The 20,268-nt window shown below is 30.8% G+C and overlaps 2 protein-coding genes across 4 annotated transcripts in view; one reads left to right on the top strand and one right to left on the bottom strand.

The window, feature by feature from the left end:
- The first annotated feature begins 2,605 nt into the window (after positions 1-2,605).
- On the top strand, positions 2,606-16,420 carry LOC108756253 (clavesin-2-like). Of its 3 annotated transcripts, XM_018499902.1 has the most exons (7): positions 2,606-2,888; positions 3,758-3,900; positions 12,108-12,296; positions 12,931-13,135; positions 13,823-13,946; positions 14,465-14,677; positions 15,351-16,420. In XM_018499902.1, exons 3-7 carry the CDS (start codon positions 12,140-12,142, stop codon positions 16,038-16,040), a joined length of 1,389 nt encoding a protein of 462 aa, XP_018355404.1. In that variant the 5' UTR covers positions 2,606-2,888; positions 3,758-3,900; positions 12,108-12,139; the 3' UTR covers positions 16,041-16,420. The 3 variants fall into 3 exon arrangements, with proteins under 3 accessions (XP_018355404.1, XP_018355403.1, XP_018355405.1); XM_018499901.1 differs by lacking the exon at positions 3,758-3,900; XM_018499903.1 differs by lacking the exons at positions 2,606-2,888; positions 3,758-3,900 and adding an exon at positions 8,879-9,039.
- The window catches only part of LOC108756252 (fatty-acid amide hydrolase 2), a 16,743-nt gene continuing 11,039 nt past the window's right edge, over positions 14,565-20,268 (bottom strand). Inside the window, exons 6-11 of the mRNA XM_018499900.1 lie at positions 19,424-19,566; positions 19,165-19,343; positions 18,608-18,997; positions 18,295-18,477; positions 17,978-18,213; positions 14,565-14,638 (exon numbers count right to left, since the gene is read on the bottom strand). Coding sequence (XP_018355402.1) covers positions 18,115-18,213; positions 18,295-18,477; positions 18,608-18,997; positions 19,165-19,343; positions 19,424-19,566 — 994 coding nt within the window. The 3' untranslated portion in view covers positions 14,565-14,638; positions 17,978-18,114. The remainder of the gene's footprint in view (positions 14,639-17,977; positions 18,214-18,294; positions 18,478-18,607; positions 18,998-19,164; positions 19,344-19,423; positions 19,567-20,268) is intronic.

Below are 20,268 nucleotides of genomic sequence, written 5' to 3'. Positions count from 1 at the left end.
ATAATATTTATAATATTTATAATTTATAAAGATATTTATAATCTATTATCTATTATATATTATAATGTTAAGTTATTTAAAAATATAACACATAAAATACATAATCAATTCCGCTTAAACTACTATATTATCTATAAATTTTTTAAACATGTAAGGGTTAACTTAATTTTCGCATTATAAAAAAATATATGAAATATATTTAAATTAAACGCGTTTCAAAGAGAAAGCTTGCAAGTTTCGACAATACACTACAGTGTTATAATTCTATCGTACAAAAATAAATATGCAGAAATTGTCCAAGCTGTGTTTTACTACAAGTTATGCACAAGTAAAGTCTGTCAATATGAGATGGGTCGTTTTGTCTTATTGCTTACAGCTCGATTGCCTACGTGCACTTTTGCATAAATAAAAATTTTAGAAACGAAGTTACATTTATCTACATGTATATTATTACCTATAAGAATCATTGCTTATACGTATCTTTGCACACAAATAAAAATTTCAAAATAGTTCTACTTGCGAGAAATTACTTTTAAAAAATATGGCGGACAGAATGCTAATTTACAGCTAATTTACAATATTATCCCGCATGACTTTAAAAATTATTTATTTTAACAGAAAGGAATATATATAGATAAATGTATATATACTTTTTTAAAGAATTATTTGGTGTTTTTGCTTTTACTGCAATCATATTCAATGCACATACCTGGCGTGGAGAAAAAAGATCGCTATATATCATATTTCTACAGACTTTTTCTAAAACTTTTGCTATGCAATATAAAAATGCATACTTTTTAATAAAAAAATCTTAATTTATAACGAAGATATAAAATAAAATTTTGAAAGAAATTAAAAATTATTTTTCATCATTTTGAATTGATATCATATTGAATTTTTCATCATATTGAATTTTATTTTATTTTTTTTCTTTTGATAAAAAGACACAAAGATATAAAATCTGTAAATAATTTATTATAAAAAATTTTATGACTCGATGAAAATAAATGTTAATATAAAAATTATTACGCCTTCTTAGCTAAACTTCTGTATGATTCATTTTTCTTACGTTTTCTTTTTTTGTTGGGGAAACTGTGCAAGAAGTTTTAGATAAAAAGAATTATTATTATTATATATATATTATACCTACTGGTGTTATCGGAACAGTTGATGTTAAAACTGCAACGAGTAATATTTCGTCGGCAATGAAGTTTCTTGGCAGAAACACAACAAAGTACAGAGTCTGACATTATTAACAGAGAAAATAAATATTATATATTATATATTATTATAAATTGAATCGTATTTAAGGAAAAGCAATTTTAAACTTTACCAAGTGTTTTTCGGCGATATATTAAATTTTTTTTTATTTACTCTTATTATAGTTCTCCAAAATATTATACAGGAAGATTATTTTAATTTTAATAACCAAATTTTGTGAAATGATCGATAAAAAACTAAAATTTTTTGAAACAGTTGATGGATGGTTCTACTTGCTATATTTACAGTTAATTTACAAAATCGTTCAGTATGGACTTCAAAAATTATTTATTTGAACAGAATAGATTAATAATAAAAGCGAATGCGAGACTATAATCAAATAAACACAGATAAATTAAAAATTTATATAAAAATTAAAACTATCATAATATTATATCTTACAAATATAAGAGATGAGTTAAGATTTTAGAAATTACATGAATAATACGAAATGCATAATGATAACATTGCAAACTCTTGCATCAATTCTGCTTTATTCATTCACAGTTGCTGTTTATTCGACGATTGTTTTACATAGATTAACATAATTCCATATAACATTGACACATGCAGGTACGACATTGAAATATGTGGGAATCGATGTTCAAAAAAGGTAATATATTTTTTATTTCATCAATTCACCGATCCACATGGGCAACATACTTTGTTCATTTACCGGGCTTCGTTCTAGTCACGGCCCTGAACCAGCAGGGTCAATCTATCGTATTCATCGAGCGGCTTTCAATTGCGTCGGCCAGCCGTGTCACATTTTCTGCATATCTTTTTCGAATCGTTACGTCAAACAGGGGATTTTTTCGCGCATGCGCAGTAGTGTGTAACAGTCACGTGTCTCTCAGTAGTGTGCGTATTCAACCGAGCGCTTGGTATTTTTGGATCCGTCATTATGAATACTCTAAAAATAAACAAGATATAAAACACCTTTAAATTGTCTCTAAGTTAAATTAATTAATTTATATATGGTTGTGATAAAACATATTAAATTATTCCATCTACTATGTCAAGATGTCACGGGAATATTAGATGTTGCTGTAATTGACAGACTATGAGGAATTACCATAATGCACAACAAATAGCATATTATACAAATATAATTATACGCAAATATAATTATATGCTCCATAACTTGCAATTATTTTATTTTATTTTATTTAAAGAGCTTAGAAAGATTATGAAAAAAAGTATGACGAATAATAAGAAAAGATATATAAGTTAGAAATAAAAGAAGAGATCGAATATTTCTTGTTCTCGGATCTAATTGTAAGTTCGAGTCTGTCGCAGCAGTCACGTGGTTCTCCAGAGTGACGGGGACGATCAAGTGGTGGGAAAAATCACTTTATCTGGCATCACTGCTTTCGCGGTAGACGTTTCGAGTGCCGAGCGGCGTTTCCTCGACGATCGACGTGCACGTAGCGGTTAAATTGGCACGCGTGCAAATCCGCGGAACGCGACGCGGGAATTCCCGATGGCGATGGACTGGCAATAATCATCATCGGATCGCGATCAAGCCCGCGATCGAACGTTCATCGTTCTCGATTGCGGTGTGATTTCCTGTACTTCTGCGCTTCTGACGATCCTTTAAAACCGCCAGTTACAACGTGTAGCATAAAGTAAGAAAGCTTCTTTTGCAAACCTGTAGCATATTAAGTTTTGCAGTTATATTATAATTTTCGTCATCAATATAATCTTCATCAACTTTTAACGCATAAACTTTGAATACATGCATTATATATATATATAAATCGTATGTATATAAATATGGAAATACATATATATATATATATTATATACACAGTATATATGTATATACGTATATATGTATAAGAGAGTACACCCACACACCCACGCGCGCGCGCGCACACACACACACACACACACACACACACACACACACACACACATTATAGATTTTAAAATTAGGAATGTGTTAAATATAAAAATATTTATATTTAATACATTTGTACTTATACTTTTTTATGTATTTATACTATTTTATATTTACAATTTTTATACTCAATCATTTCAACATCAAGGTATCATAATTTTCCGGTTTTATTTATATACATTTCAATGACCGAAATCAGATTGTCGTTAAATATTCAAGGCTACATTTTATTCTGACTATCTGAAATTGCCATCTATAGAAGCTTATATATAATATAAAATTTGTATTTGTAATTCTGGAATTTTTATAATAACGTTGTTATATTGTATTTTATCGCAATGCGTAGTTGTACGTGTTGTAATCAGGCAAAATTGGTGAAAGTGCATTACGCAGAAACGTACAGCTATAAAACTGTAAAAGATTAACGAAGCTAAGAAATATATCGTGCGAGATTTTCAAGTACATAGAAGAGTGACGTGTTTCTGTGTTTCTTTCTTTTCTTACAAAAGCTCAATACACATTTGCATGCTCTGGAAACCTTATTTGAAACCTTATTTAAAGGATCTTCTTTAGATATTTGTTCTTTTTTTCTAGATACTTTTTAAGACGCGATATCATTCGTGGTATACATCCATGAAACATGCGTACGTGTATACAGTGAAAGAATAACTACAAACAATATAAACCAGCACGGAAATCGATCGAACCCCATTTTATCAGGCTTTAATGCCAGTTACGTGAGTAGTAATATCGTCATTTTTATCGGCGCTCGTTTAGCGGAGTTCATTTTGGTCAAGGTTCATTTTTATCAAGGTGATAACGCGGTTTGTGCAAAACGAGGCATAACTTGTACTACAAGAATTTCTAGCATTTTGTATCTCTCTCTTTTTCTCTCTCATCTTAAATATAAAAAAAAAATATAATCTTAAAATATAATTTTAAGGCTATAATTTAGATGATATTATATGAATATGTTGTTTGGTTTATTTACAAATCTAACAAATTTTATGATGTAATTAATTATTTTCAAAATTCTTATATTTTATATATATATATAAACAAAATTCTATTTTTAACTTTATCATATAATAATTTCTCCTTAGTTTAATAAATATTTTAATTAATTTTATATTTGACATTTGTTTCTCTCCCTCTCTCTCTTGCAAGAATTTTTAATACTCTCTTAAAAATTGGAGCAATTTTATATATCTAATATTCTTTTTTGTTTAATATCATTAATTTGTAATGATTATAATATAATTGTATATATTACTTATTTTTTACATTTCGCAAATAATGTAACAATTTACGATTAAACTTTAAAATTTGGACCTTTAATTATTACACTTTTAGCGATATGCTGAATCTTTAACTCTTTAAACACTAATTACCTGAAATTACTTATGCTAAACAAATTACTTGAAAAATTTTTCTGGTTTTTATTTAAAAGAACTATATATACAGGCCTGAACGTTCCGGTCAGACTTTAAGATTTTATAGAAAATTTAATTTTGAACAAAGAGTTTCCTATAAACATAAATCGAAAAATGCTCCCTAAAAAAGTTAGTGCTTAAAAATCTTTGAAATTACGATTATTTTATATTTGAAAGATAATTAATTTAATTCTCTACACTTAATTTAATTTAATACACTTAATTTAATTCTCAACTTTTGTTTCAATATTTTTTGTTTAAAAAAGTACATTACCTGATATTTGTAAAAATAAAAAAAATAATCATAATTTTAAAGATTTTTTATAAATCTTTGAACTCATTAACTTCTCAAGTTATTTTTTGAACAATGTTTATAGGAAACTTTTTATTCTGAGAATTAAATTTGCTGTAAAATCTCAAGGTGTAGCCAAAACGTTTGGGCCACACTGTATATATAATCTATTTTTATATAGTCGACTTTTATAATAAATAATATGCGAAATCTTTTGAAATAAACGTTATAAAATTCCATCTAAAATATTTCAAGTGATGAGCTTCATAGCAGGATATTTTTTACGTGTTAATTATTAGACTTGTAATGAACGAATGATCGCCCCTCATTGCCCGAGTAAAGGAAACAGACAACTCTTTATTGCTGCCATACGGCGTTTTTACCGTTATACATTACGCAACTTCTTCCTTGGACAGACGTGTGATATGCATGTACTATTGCATCGTCATGCGTCGCACGAACAAATATGAAAAAGCGTTTCGAACAAAGCCAAATGACTTCCGCACGAAGAAAAAAAAAATTTGCAAAATCGTGACAGAAAATGCATCGGTAAAGTCTGGAAAATTGTATCTTGCCGTTTTTATTCATATTTTGCGGATACAGTTATTGCACTTCGAATTGTTTCGGATTATCGAATTAACCAACAAAAGTTATCGGTAAGGTCACTACCTTTATCTATAATTTATGCGTTTTTCGTTGTTTACGTGATATTTAACATAATTGATATAATTATATCACTTACTCTCCCAATAATATTTCTAATAATATATCCACAATAAAATAATATATCCACAATTGACGATACTAATTGCGAAAAGAAATGAGATTTTGCAATTGGTGACTAGCACACGAGTTGACATACAGTTGAGTCATACATACTTGTTAATACATACCACGTATCACTATATCCGTAGATAGAAACCAATAATGGAGTCTTACTTCTGAAGCAACGCAAGAAATAACATGCTAAATTTTTAATAAATTTTCTAATGCAATTCCACAATTTTATATTTGTTAATTCATTCAATATAGGGATAATATTGAATTAAAATTTAAGATAATTTATTTATTTTTAAATTTGCAAATACAGAAGCATCACGCAAAATTATGTAATTTTTATACAGTTTGGCGTCGCGATGTTACTACTGTGTCACTTCTTATGTAGATTACATGCGCGACTTATTGTTAAAGCATTGTGAAAAAACGTGCTTAATTTGTAATGAATTTTCTCATCCAATTTCATAATGTTATATTGCTAATTCAAAATATGTAGGCATGGTTGAGTTGCTTTATTTATTTTCAAGTTCTAAATAAAAGACGCAGACAAAATATATTTTTGATGTTTGTATGTCGCAAAGCTATCAGATTGCTTGATATAAAAAATAATATAATAACTATTTGATATAATAATTATGTGTACGACTTGTTTCTGAAAAACAATTCAAGAAACAATAGAAACAATTTATTTTTAATAAACTTCTTAATCAAATTAAATAAATTTATATTTAGTACTTCAAAACTCAGCAAGAGGGACGATAGTTTTCGATTTATTTTCATTTATACAAATAAAAGTGCACGCAAATCGTGTATTATATAAACGATTATACGTGCTTAAAATGATCACATCATGTATTGCGGGATCGTTTAACTGTTAGCCGAGAATGCAATTAAAGCACAGTTGAGGTGCAAAGTATATTTGAACCCCGATAGTGAAATGGTTTTAGATTTACGAATATTAGCTCGCGTTACGCGACATTTCAGCAATCGACTTTATTTTATTTTGTGTTTCTTATCCACATTGCATCGTACATTGTTGATTGTACGGCACTTATCGTTAATATATGCAAAGAAATGTGCACTTTATGCATTTCATATAGTTGCAAAAAGCTTCTACGTTTCTAAAGCGATTGAGATGTGATCTGCGATTATTTTTTCGCTATTGTACAACAACAAAGATGGACATCTGGTAATTTTCTGCGTATTTGTAGACGGAGCAGACACAGCTAATGACGTATTATTTTGCAACGAATGCAATATGCAAATTTTTTTACGTAATATTTTATGCACGACGTAAAATGCGCGAATTTGGAGAATTCGGAAACACGAAAAAATCTATCTATATACAATATTTCATAAAAAGTTGTCTATATGTAATATTTATATTTGAGCATTAATTAATGTACTTGCGTTTCAAATTATTAATCCTTATTCTTATCCATCAGTGTTTAAAAATTTCTTTCAATAATTATTAAAAAATTATTAAGATAATCTTGTGATATGCAGCAAAATTCTCAAACTTGTAACAATTATTAATAAATTATAATAAAATAAATTATACATGTATATGTGAATAATTTAGGTATATAAATTATCTTAAAGAGAAATTTTTATATTGTATATATTCATATTTTATTGCATAATATTTTAAACATAAATTATTTTAAATAATACTATTTTTATGCTTGAAGTCTTTACACTGTATAAATATATACACATATACATATATACATATGTATATAAAGATGCATGTAAAGATAAATTTGACACAAAATTTTCAGACTTCATACATATATTGTATTTCCGCTTAATATTCTATCTTTCGAAATCCTTCCTGCAGGAGTTATTCTTAAATATTTTTACCACGAAACCGGGTTTTGTATTTTGGAAAATTTTATGGCCTTTTAGAACCCTAGAAATAAGAGTCGACACTCCTCGATTCGCGTGGCCAAGTAGGTACATAATACGTACACTTATTGTTACACCACCCACTCACATCGCCCTGGTAACGTTTTGCTCAGTTCCGCTCGTCGATAATCATGGTGCCAGCCGCGCGCCAGTCGCTGTGCACATGATGTATCCTCTAGTGGATCGTAGACAATTTTTTGGAACGCAATAATGGCTATAGTGTTCAGTAAAAAAGCAGCTTTGCCATTGTTGTCAGATTCTTTAATATAAAATATCATCTTTAATATATAAAATATATATAACTTTAATATAATATTTTTTGTAATTTTAATGTAATTGCTTATACATTTAAATTCAGTGAAGAATTAAGGATATATTACACATATTTTTAAGTAATGAAAAAGCAATGAAAAAATTACGGATTATTCTAGATCGTACTTAAAAGTAACACAATATCTCGTTTCTTATTATTTAATACAAACAATTAAGCAATGAGTCATCTGGATCAAAAATTATTTCAAAAAGTAACATTTTCTAAATCTGTGCTCTAATAGAAATGTATACAAATGTTTTATAAAATAAAATTCCCAATTTTTTATACAAGTGCTTTAAGTATTTGAGATGATTTATGCAAAATTACATTGCAATGTAGAGATTAATTGTTCTGTAAATAAACAAAATATTTATTTCTTCTAAATCTTTATAACTAATATTTGAATCGCAATAAAACCTTGTATAAATCATATTGAGTACTTAAAGCTCGACTTAAAGTATTTATATTAAAAAATTGAAATTTATATCATTTTTAATTTTAATTTATAACAATAAAAATAATAATAAATAAAGTAAATAAACAACAAAATCAAGGAAATATATATTGTTATAAACATAATTTTCATATGTATACAGTTTATATATATAGTTAAAGTATAAATATTAACACATCTATAGAAACAGATAATCCTTAAGGGTAAGAACTAATCATTATTGAAATATCTTACAACACAGTAAGCAAAGGTGCTTTTTCTACTGAACGCGGCCAATTTTTCGGGATGAGATTACAATAGCGGGGGTGCAAGGAGAACATGGAGCGGTGAGTCAGCGGCAAGTTATTGGTAACTGGCTTTCCTCTCTCTTTCCCTCTCTCTTCATCTCTGCCCCATTGGCGAGCTCTTTCCGTCCTGTTTCTTTTTTGTTCTCTCGCACCGTATAATCCCGTTGTGGTTATTACCCCTCGCTCTCCGTCTCATGTTTCCCAACGCTCTGACACTTTCGAACGAATCGGCGCCGGCCGCCGTGAGTCCAAGTAACTCTTCATTGCGCGCACAGTTCTCTCGGTCGCGCAGGTGCGTCGCCGATTTTGTCCTCGTGTTCACCATCACGACGCTTCCCGATTAGGAGCGCAAAGAGAATCAGGAATCTCTTCTCCTTTAGAGATTTATACGTGATAGTCTCTCTCTTACACTGTAAGTACGATGTATTCTCTTTTCTTTTATCTTCTATCTCGATTTTTCTCGCTTTCGTTGAAGTTTCATTGTTTTGCGTTCTTACATAATGTTTCTTAACTCTCCTAGGGCTGACTAGTGAGCTCTATTCTACTCATTCAATTATAAATTTCTTTGTTGAAAATATCAAACAATTCAATTTTCTTTATTATATATCTGCAAATTTGGATTATTCTTAAAATATACTTAATACTCATTTGTTGTTATTTCGTGATTCTTTCATATTAATTGATAATTTAATTAATTATATAATTTATTTTTAATAATTATATAATTTTAATTAATTATATAATTAATTAAATGAGTCTTATAGATTGTTAGCATTAATAATTGTTCAGGTCCGAAGGGTTAATTAACTCTTCGCCGCTATAATTACGTCTGTTTTTCTTGTTCCTTTATCGCTTTCAATTTGCACGCCAGTGCGCAGCTTTTTAGGAGCGTGTTGCTGAGGTAGTAATTAACGGTTCGGTAAACTTTACCGGAGAGACAGACATATCTGACGTAATGGTATAAATTAGACACGTTGTTCTATTTTTCATTGGATTTCTATTTATCTTCTCGACTAGATTTACTTTTAATCGAAAATAATTAATATAATTTATCGGAAGTTAAAGATAGTTCGGTTTTGTGGAAATATCATTTTAATAACGTCTCATACATAATCAAGGATTCGAGATCCGTACCGACAGGAAAGCTGTAGGATATGCAGGTAACAATTTTGATATGTATGATTTATGTTCTTTATTAACTTACAAGACGTCTAAGTACCGTTTCTGAAACCGGCTCCGACCGGCCAGTCAAGATATCGGTCGTCCTCAGTTTCATTCATCAACATTCGCAGTTTATCTTAGCTCACATCAGTTCATTTACCGCACTATCTCGTTAGCGTTAATTACAATGGTTGCGTTGAGCAGAAAAAAGCATTGTTGTAAGATCTTTTTTAATATGATTGATTTACATATTTAGTTAGTGAGAAACTAGAGTAAAATCAACCATAATTAAAGAATTTTATAACAATTTCAAAGCTGCTTTTCCTGCTGAACACAGCTAATTAAAATCGTACAATTTATTTTAAACTGAGAATTAAATCTTCCACTCTAATCCTCTCGAAGGAATATGAAATATCTCTTATAAGGGAACGTGCTAAGTGATAAAAAAAATTAACATTATTAGTCGAAAAGTCACGTTCGAAATAAATATTCTAGATGGTCAAATCTTGGGATGGACTCTACAGATTCTGTATCTGACTTAGATTGGAATTTCTTTGAAATGGTCAATTTCAACTTAAACACAAAATATCTCGAGAACAATACATTTTGAAAAAAAAAAAAACGTTTTAAATAAAAATTGTGGAGATCGAAGAGGATCATTAAATGAATTATTTAGATTTTAGATTCAGGGTATTATTGATTTCCAAGTGGACCAATATCACTTTTAAAATGTAGCATGTTTCCTTGTCAGCTTCGTTTTCTGAATTGAATGTCATCTCGGCAAAATTTCGTGCTGTCGACAATGATCTAATTTTTAGCCAGTATTCCGAAACGATCGATTCGATTGCGTCTCGACGTGCTAGCCACTTGGAAAGTATAAGGGATCGTAAATCGATCGATCGCTCGCTCGCCCGTTGCAAGGTCGTGCGAAACTTTCGCGAAATAATTATCCGAACCGGTCGGAAGAACGCTCGCATGACGCGCTTCATACAAGGATGATTTTCTGTGAGTCATCCTTGGGGCAATGCGCTGCACTTTGCTATTAACGCGAGGAAAAAGCGAGATGCAAAATGAAATCTTTCAAGACGAGCGTTATCTCGACGTTTATTTTGCGCTATTCTTCACCTTCACCTAGATGTTCGTCGGATTCAACTTATCTTCCAGCTAATTCCGTGTAATCACGTTGGTGAGCACGTAATAAACTACTACTATCTTCCAGCTAACGAGTACAAACCGCGTCATTTTCCAACGTGGAGAAGCGCGATCGCGAATTATCGCTTTTTTGAGCAAAAAACGTCCGTTAGATAAATTTCGCATTATTTATCCGTTGGAAGCGGCCTATACACAATTTAAACCTGTAACTACACTTTACGAATCACTCATCGGACGTTACATATATTCTCTTTGTTGCCCGGTGCAATGTGCAGTCGTGCTTGAACGCGACACGTATGATTCAGAGCGCGTCCCGCTTTTGCCAACGGACACGGTTCTCCTCATGTGTTACTCGTTGTCCGCTTCGTTAATGATAAAAAAATAAAATCACAGATATATTACGTATATTTGATAACTAATAAGTTGAAAATAAAAACCGGATATCACCTACTCTGTGCTGCAATTAGCAGAGCAACAAGTTACAATAACGTAAAAATGATGTTAAAATAAAATAAGTTATTGAAAAGTGACTTTTTTAGTGAATTATTTTGAAGTTATTTTCACGTCATTTTGATGTCATGATGACTTGTCTTTTGTTTGGGTGATAAATGTTTCTTGTGTATATATTTTTTTCCCACACTGAGATAAAGTTATTTGTCTTACAAAATTTATTTGTGAGAAATATATTTATTTCACTGAAATAAATGTTTATTTAAATATGTGTAATAAAATTTTATTCTTAGCAAGTAAATCATCTATTTTTTATTTTTTTACGTTTGATGAGATATATTTCACAGAAATGATTTTGTCATAACTAATAATAAAAATATCGATGAAGATGTCGTAGGAAATATTTGTTTAGCAATACTTCAATATTTGTCTCAGGAGAAATAAACTTCGTTTTTTTTCATCATTTTGACTCGTTTTCATCTTGAATTTATTTTGTCATTTAAACTCGACCCAAATAAAATTACCATACGCAACCATAATATTTATATCGCAAACATAAGTGTTTCATTTACAAATTCTCGACGTCAGATTTCTCATCAGATCTTATGAATGCTTCGAAAATATCAAAATTCGATATCGGGAAAATTTCATCGCGTATTTTAAAACAAACAAAAATTTGTGTCACGAAAAAATGTTTTATTTGTTGTAATGTTTCAGATTATCGACGCGCATCTGAAAAGGAAAACAAAATGTCTGAATACTGCGAATATATGTGGTGCGATCCCGCTCGAGGTCGTAGCAGTTTGGTTCGTAGTATTTATGAAGAGGGAGGCAGATTCGATAAACGTGATAAGAAACTAGCTATTAAGACTGTCAGAGCTATACTTCGGCAAATGCCGGATGTAGGTAAGAATTGCAGCAAATAAAATCGAAATTAATTTATCGTATGTGTATCGGAATACCGCTCTGGTTGGCTCTTATGAGAGAAAATATTGGGTCTGTTCTTTCTATGACTAAACTAGTGTATAGTGTATAGTTTATCCATGAAACGTCTTGGGAATGTCTAAGACGTTCAGAGGGCATAGAAATATCCTGTAAGTGTCCTTAGGATGAGTGTACACTCCTCATACAGCACAAACATCTCTTGTGAAGAAATTGCTACAATGTGGAGAGTGTATAGTCGTTATTGTACTTAAAAAAATAGATAATATTTAAAGTTTGACGAAAGTGAGAAAAAAATTTAATGTTTAATACAGTGACAAAGAACAGAACTTAAAATAAGATAATAATCTGACTATTCTATTTTCCAATCAAGTGAAGATATCAACAACTGTTTTTTAAAATTACCTAAACAAAAGTAATCTTTACATAATTGTAAAAACGTGAAAGATAGACGTCATCGATTAAGGACAAACATTAGTATGTTCAGTCCATGTTGTATACACACTTCCGGAGAATATTCTCATTCGAATTGCTTCCGGTCGCGCACGGTATTTCACGAGTAGCATCGCAATGATCGGCCTTCGTTTATTATTTTCAGACTTGGAACATTGCACGGATGAGTATATCACGCGCTTCCTGCTAGCCCGGAAGTATCGCACCGAGCAGGCAGCGGCTCTGATAGCCGCTTATCAGGCGCAAATAATACATCGCCAGGATATCTTCGGTAATCTCACCGCCCGAGATCCGGCATTGCAGCGTGCGCTTCGCGCAGGTATACCGGGTGTCTTACCTGCACGTGACAGGTATGAATAATGATCTCTCAAGGAATACGCAAAAGTCAACGAAAAATTTTAATGACTTCATTTTTATTCTCAACGTCAATAACAGTCAAATTTTATAAATTTTGCAAATGTTTTAAAAATTTTATAAATTTTCATAACGTCTAAAATAAAGTCATTTTGATTTTTTTCTCTTTTCTCGGTATGTTCCTTAGGCTCTTATAGCCATTGGTTTCTGATGAACGCCCTGCTAATTTATGCTTATCCTTTCCGTCGCTATCGGCACGAGTACGTGCCGGAAATGCTTCGTCTTGCGCATAAATATTAACATGGTATATTTTTTTTGTACAAGAATGCAAATGTATTTGTGATCGAACTATTTAATATTTAAATGCTTTTGGTAATCTAAGCTATTTAAAAGAAAAAAAAATCTTACTCTTTCTTAATTGTTTTAATAATGTAGATAAAACAGAAATTTTTATTTGTAATGACCATTCTATAATAAGCCATTAATAATAAATCAGAAGTCAGAAGCTAGAAATTGATTAATCACTTTTTGAGTATGAGAAGAATAATTTACTGTGATTAATCAATTTCTAGTTACAAATTTCTGATTAATTATTACTAAATATTATTGTAGAATGTGTGAATATTTATTAATCAATCATCTTATTATTTCATTAATTTTTGTTTTACCATAAATCAATATAGAAAAGGCAGATGCGTGCTGGTTATTTTGGCGTCGCAATGGGATCCTGTAGCCGTGCCAGCATTGTCCGTTCAACGAGCGATATTCTTAGTTCTGGAAATACTTATTCAAGACCCTCGAAATCAGGTAAACGTTCGTTATTTATTAGTCGATCGCTTATTCCATGAAATCGACTATTATCATATTATTATAAAGTGGCTGCTTTTGTTATGTTTTTAAAGCAACAAATTTTTTAAGAGCTTAATTTTGGAAGCTACTAATGTATCGTCCCTATCTTGATGGAACTAAACCATGAAAACATAAAATCAGAAGTTCTATATTAATATAAGTTCAGTATTATAAAGTACAAGAATAGTAATTACGAATAAAAAATAATAAATTCATTATTATAAAATATATAAAATATTATGATATAAAAATTTAAATTCAATGTTAATATAAAAATGTAGGCGTCGAAGTTCGTAACTCGACTATAACGTACTTACATATATAACGAGGTATTTTGAATTCTATCGACAGCAGCTAATGCTGTTTTATTCAGCTAAATCTAGATGATTCAGCCTAGACTCGGCGTCCACTTCTACGCTGGAATTATTATACGCCGCTTGAACGCTTAACGATGACCTACGGCTCCTTTTTTTCAGCAATCCGGTTTCGTCGCCGTGGTAGACTGGAGCGGATTCTCGTTACGACAGGGCGGTGCATTGGGGGCAGCGGCTCTGCGAAACTTAATAGCTGCTCTACGTGGACGATTTCCCGCCCGATTCAAGGCGATACACTTCCTCTCGGCGCCGCTCTACGTCCAGGCAACTCTGGCCCTGGTGAAGCCATTTTTGGATGAGAAGACACGAAATAAGGTAAGACATACATAAATGATGCATGAAAAAAATCTTCTAAGGTTGATATTTACAGGCCGATATTCATAATCCATTCTTATTTCAAAAACTGTCTTAAGTAATCGTCTTAAGATGCTAATACGACGATGCTTTTGACTGATTCGTGACACATTAAGATTACACTTAAAACAGTTTTAAAGTGTAAGACTCGATTAAATAAATATAAACCTAAGAAAAATATATCAATTGACGCAATATAAACCTAAGAAAAATATGTCAATTGACGCAATCGGCTTAAATGGGGATAAGTATTTACTTAATTATAATCATGTTTCAATAGTTTAATGTACGCAACGAAAGATAATTATAACTGTAAAATTTTATTTGACATTTATCGTAATAAAAATTTATTATTACGTCTGCATATAAGTAGATCAACTAGACTCGGTAATTTATTTTTTATCATTTGCTATCCAGTTTTTATCATATCTAGCAAATACTGTTCAACGCATAAATCCATTTCCGTTGCTTGCCTACGACGTAATCTGCAAGAAAAACATAGAGTAAGCTGGATTTCTCGGTAGAGCGATACCTTCGGAAATATGCATAAATGTGGCTACAAATTATTATTTAGACTCATTACTGATAACCGCCCATCGAACGCAAAAAGATGTTATCGTTTTTCTCCTGGCAGATTTATCTGCACGGCAACAATCTCAGTACGCTTCACGAACACCTGCCAACGGACATCCTGCCGGCGGAGCTCGGTGGAACGGGGCCAGCCTTCAACCCGGGATTATGGGCCGAGCCGGTCATCCACTCGGCGATGAAAGAGGCCGAGCTCGCCGCCGCCGCCGCTAAAAAGGGAAAAGACCATCATGTCGACGTGCAAGAACCGGCCAACCTTCGAGTCGGATCGGAAACCGCAAACGAAAACCATCAGAGGAGCGATGGCTTGAACGTTCCAACGAACGCGAATAAAACATTTTTAAACAATTCCGACAATTCCACAAAACTCTCTTATGGGAAAGCGCTGCAAATGGATGTAGAGCTAGATGTAATAAATAAGCGATTGAACAAACAGAAAGAGGCGACGGGATTAGTAAGAAATAACGAGGATAGAGTTAAGGAACAATTATATGAACAAATCAGTAACGGAAACATAAACGAGACGCGTCATTCTGAAGATAGAACAGATCAGTCCAAAACCATTGACTTGGCGTTTTTTGACGCGGATATTAATTTGAACGAGTTTGAGATGATTTCCAGCAGGTCGTGCAACGAGAGCAAGGACAACTCGTTGGACAATAGATTAGAAGAAAGGGCTCTCATCACTACCGGCAACAGCGAAACACCGTCGGAGAAAACAAATCTCATAACGTAATGTCGATCTCCATAGATCTAAGTATTTGTAATACTTACTGATAGAAATCTATCTTTTCCTGCTAAATGAATTTTTTATAAGTGACGTGAATCTCTAAATAACGGCTAGAACATCGTCTCGAGATACCGTAATTTTATGATAGAAACAAATTCTCTTGTAGACTATTTTCTAGATATAATTTGATTCGATGCTTTTCTGGTTATGGATTTCCGCTTTCTTGGAATGTAGGAGGTGAAATTTTTATATTGACCTTAAAATATCATTAGAAGTGAGTATTACAAGCGCACTGAAAAGTCGTCGAACGTTTTTAATAATTTTTATCCTTGAACTGTACTTATAAAACGTGCAAAAATATTAAATTTGTATTAAAGTTTATAAAAATATACAAATTTTATAATGTTATAATCCTTGCATTAGGCATATTTAACTTAATTACGACAATTGTTGAAAATGTGGTATCAGTTTTATCAAATTATACATAGGCAGCTCTTCCTAAAATAATCCAATTAATATTAAAGAGACTGTAATGGAAAGATAAGGGCTGTTCATGCTATTTCATGATCATATTCTTACATATTTAATAGGAATTAAGTATGTTTTGGAAAATTTGTAACGATTGGTAAAATGTCTTTTCTGTAGTTATGAGAACTGAAGAATGAATAAGCATGAGACATTTCGTGAAATATATAAATATCATACATTACAAATAGTACAGTCTTAATGAGATCATATTTCTTTGCTAGTAGCAAAATAAATATTTTCAATACAACCTATATTTTTTAAAATAACGTACATATATATAGACACTTTAAATAGCATTTACGAAATACATTTTTTTTTAGTTTACAAACTCAAATGCTGTATATTGAACATATAATGAAACTTATTCTTCCAGTAACTATTTGTCTCATAGATAAATTTTTTTGCATATCTGCATTTTATACATACATATATGTAATAAGTTATTTATTACGAAGCTGAATCAGAAAATTTGAAATTTATGAAACTCTAAGATGTGATTTATTATGCATTGCATCTAAATGTACAATAATTTTGACGCGATGTGATATAATAACATATATTTAAGTTAAAATTATAATTTAAACGCGACAACTTACATTCCGCACTTCTTTCCTTTATATTATACTGATTACTGTAAAAGTACTTAATTAAGCTATAAAATTATCTTACGTTATCCCTATTAATAAAATAGTTTGTTATTCACAACAGTAATGCTGAAAAAAGAACAATGGATATGAGGAAGATCTAATTGTGATGAAATAATATAATAAAAATTTATTTTGATAGATAAAATATATATATATGTATAAATTTTCAACATCAATACATGTCTTAAATAATATAGAATGTCTTATCACATACCAAAAGCACCCTACTACCATCTGATTTTACATACATCGCGTATGAAAATAGAAAATTCTATATATAGAAATCTGAGGTATATAAATACTGCAATTCAACATAAAATGGAAAATATTCGTATTTAGAATTATGTTCTCTGTTATACAAACATTTAATGTTTTGTTTTGAAAACTAAGATTTCTGTTCTTCTCATGCAAGAGCGCGTATTTGCACATAGATATTTTTATTTTATGTTGAATTAATATCGTTAAAAATATAATTGGCTGTATTAATATCGCAACATTGATCCTTATATTATTTCAAGGAGCAAATATATTATTCCAATAAGCAATTGATCAGAAGATTCATGTATACTTTCTTATTTAGATGTTATATAATATAAATGTTACCTTGGAATTTCATAAATGCAAAATTACAACATAATCATACATATATAAACTTACTTCATCACAAAATTTACGGAATATCAAATATTGTAAGAAATTTCATATTAAATGTATGTGAGTATACACACTCATATATACATATTCGTATTCGTATAATTTGTACTTTACCTCGATAGTGTTTACATAGATGAAAATCTTGATATAAATATAATACTTCGCAAGAGAAAGATGGCAGGGTCGGTAAGATGAGGCTTTTATGTGTGTATCGTTCATTCATAGAATCATAGTCTATGACAGTATTAACATCAGGCTACTATTGTTGGTGGTACCCATCCTCCGAAACCTCGTTCCAATTCTTCCGCAACAGCGAGAGATAAATGATCTTGATAAAGTCCTGCTACGACCTATATGATTAAAACTATATTACTTAAAATACAAGTGAGACACTACCTTTTAATTTTGCATAGAAATATATGAATACACACTTGTAATCCAATGGGAAGTCCTTGTTTATTTAAACCTAATGGACAAGCCGTAGCTGGTAGGCCTAATACATTAATGATTGCAGTATAAGAAAAGTTGAACGGCTTACACAACGGTTCATGATGCATTGGAGCTGCAGTTGGATGTGTTGGATATAAAAACACACCGTCTTCTCCTAAAATATCCTAAAAAAAATATGATAAATATAAAACATCATGTATATTTTCATATATAAAAAAATTTTACAACAATAGTAACATTTGAAGCATACGTTGATATAAAAATCATATAACAAAAAAAATAATGCAACAGTACCTTAAATTCTTGATAAAGATCTTTACTCTGTTGCATAAGTCGAACATGTTTCTCACTTCCATGTTTTAAACCGCATTTTTCAAATATGGCAGTGACAAGAGCAACCAAAGTGTGATTGCTCATAAATAACATCCATTTAACAATTTCCAACCAGACATTAAGTTGACCTTTTCTATTGGTTAGCTCGTATGAAAAATCTTCCTCCTCCTTGCATGACATGTTTGCCAACCAAAGGGCTATGCTTTTTTTAAACTTCTTTACGTTTATTTTCGTGGCTTTAACTTTGTGCGCTTTTTCGAAATAATTTATCACTCTTTTCATAACGGCTTTTATCTCTGGATCCACTGGCGAAATCAGATATTGACCACCATCGTCTTCCATATAATAGAGCTAAAGTTACATAGAAATATGATTTCCTGGTTATTATATGATAAATTATTAACCTTGATATTTTGCTGCAAAAGCATGCATATATAAAATAAGATTAAGTTCAAGAAAAACTAATTAAATTTAAGAAAAAATAATTAATTTTATTTTAGTTTTAAATCGTAACTTACCTTGATTTTCGAAATATCCACTTTCTGATTTAACTTCAATAAATCGGCATTTTTATCTGCGATAATTTTAAGAATTAATGTTAAATCTTGTGCAAATCTACACATTGGTCCAATGGCGAGTAATTGCTCTTGATCATCACCATGTGCACTAGGATATTGACCATCATTTGAAACAATTCCTATAATTTAATCAAAATATAATATTTTCACATTGATAACAAGAAATATTTAAATTATCCAAATTCTCAATCTTCCTCACCCTTAGTTGGCTTATGACCAAAAATTCCATTGAAGAATGCCGGCATACGAATAGAGCCACCAATATCCGAGCCAATTCCAAATGGTGATCCAGCTGCTGCTTGTATACAACCTTCACCACCTGAAGAACCGCCCACAATATGTCTGAAAGTGAATAACAATGAAATAAGAAATTCTTGTAAGATTTAATCTTGTTATTTCTGTAGTACATTCAAATTCAAATTATAATAAAGTTATGAAAAAATTTCGTAACTGCTGCCTAATATATACGTTGACATATTATAATACATTAATTTATTCGTATAATTAAATCAAACTAAGACTCCTTAGAAATCAAAGAACTGAAAAGAATACAGGCGAATAGGAGTCAAGCGCAGAAGACGTCGCGCAAATAATATATCTATGAAGTATGAAACTTTTTTATTCACTAAACCGCGCTTACATGTTTCACCTTTGAGCCCTCCTCAGAAACAATACAAATTAACATACATAAATTGTGAATAAAAGTTGTCCTATCATGGTAAGTTCTTCTACCTTGAGAATTTAAATGTCAGAGTTAAACCCAAAAAGAGTAAAAGAAAAAGAAAAAAGAAAAATGAAAATAAGGAAATAATGGAAATATCGGAATACAGAATATGAAAAATTAATTTATCAAAAACCTTAAGATTATAATTAATTATCCCGAAAATAAGGCCCTGATCACAAATCACAAACTATATCGCAAATATTACTATGTGAATTATTCAAAAACTGGTATTTTGGCCAGTCAGACACAGTGAGTCACTTTTAGTTTTAACTAATATTATTTAAGATTGCAAATGGAAAAATTTTACATTGAAACGCTAA

The sequence above is a fragment of the Trachymyrmex septentrionalis genome, unplaced genomic scaffold (assembly GCF_001594115.1).
Source record: "Trachymyrmex septentrionalis isolate Tsep2-gDNA-1 unplaced genomic scaffold, Tsep1.0 scaffold97, whole genome shotgun sequence".
Lineage (NCBI taxonomy): Eukaryota > Metazoa > Arthropoda > Insecta > Hymenoptera > Formicidae > Trachymyrmex > Trachymyrmex septentrionalis.
This window is presented reverse-complemented; position numbering and strand designations above follow the sequence as displayed.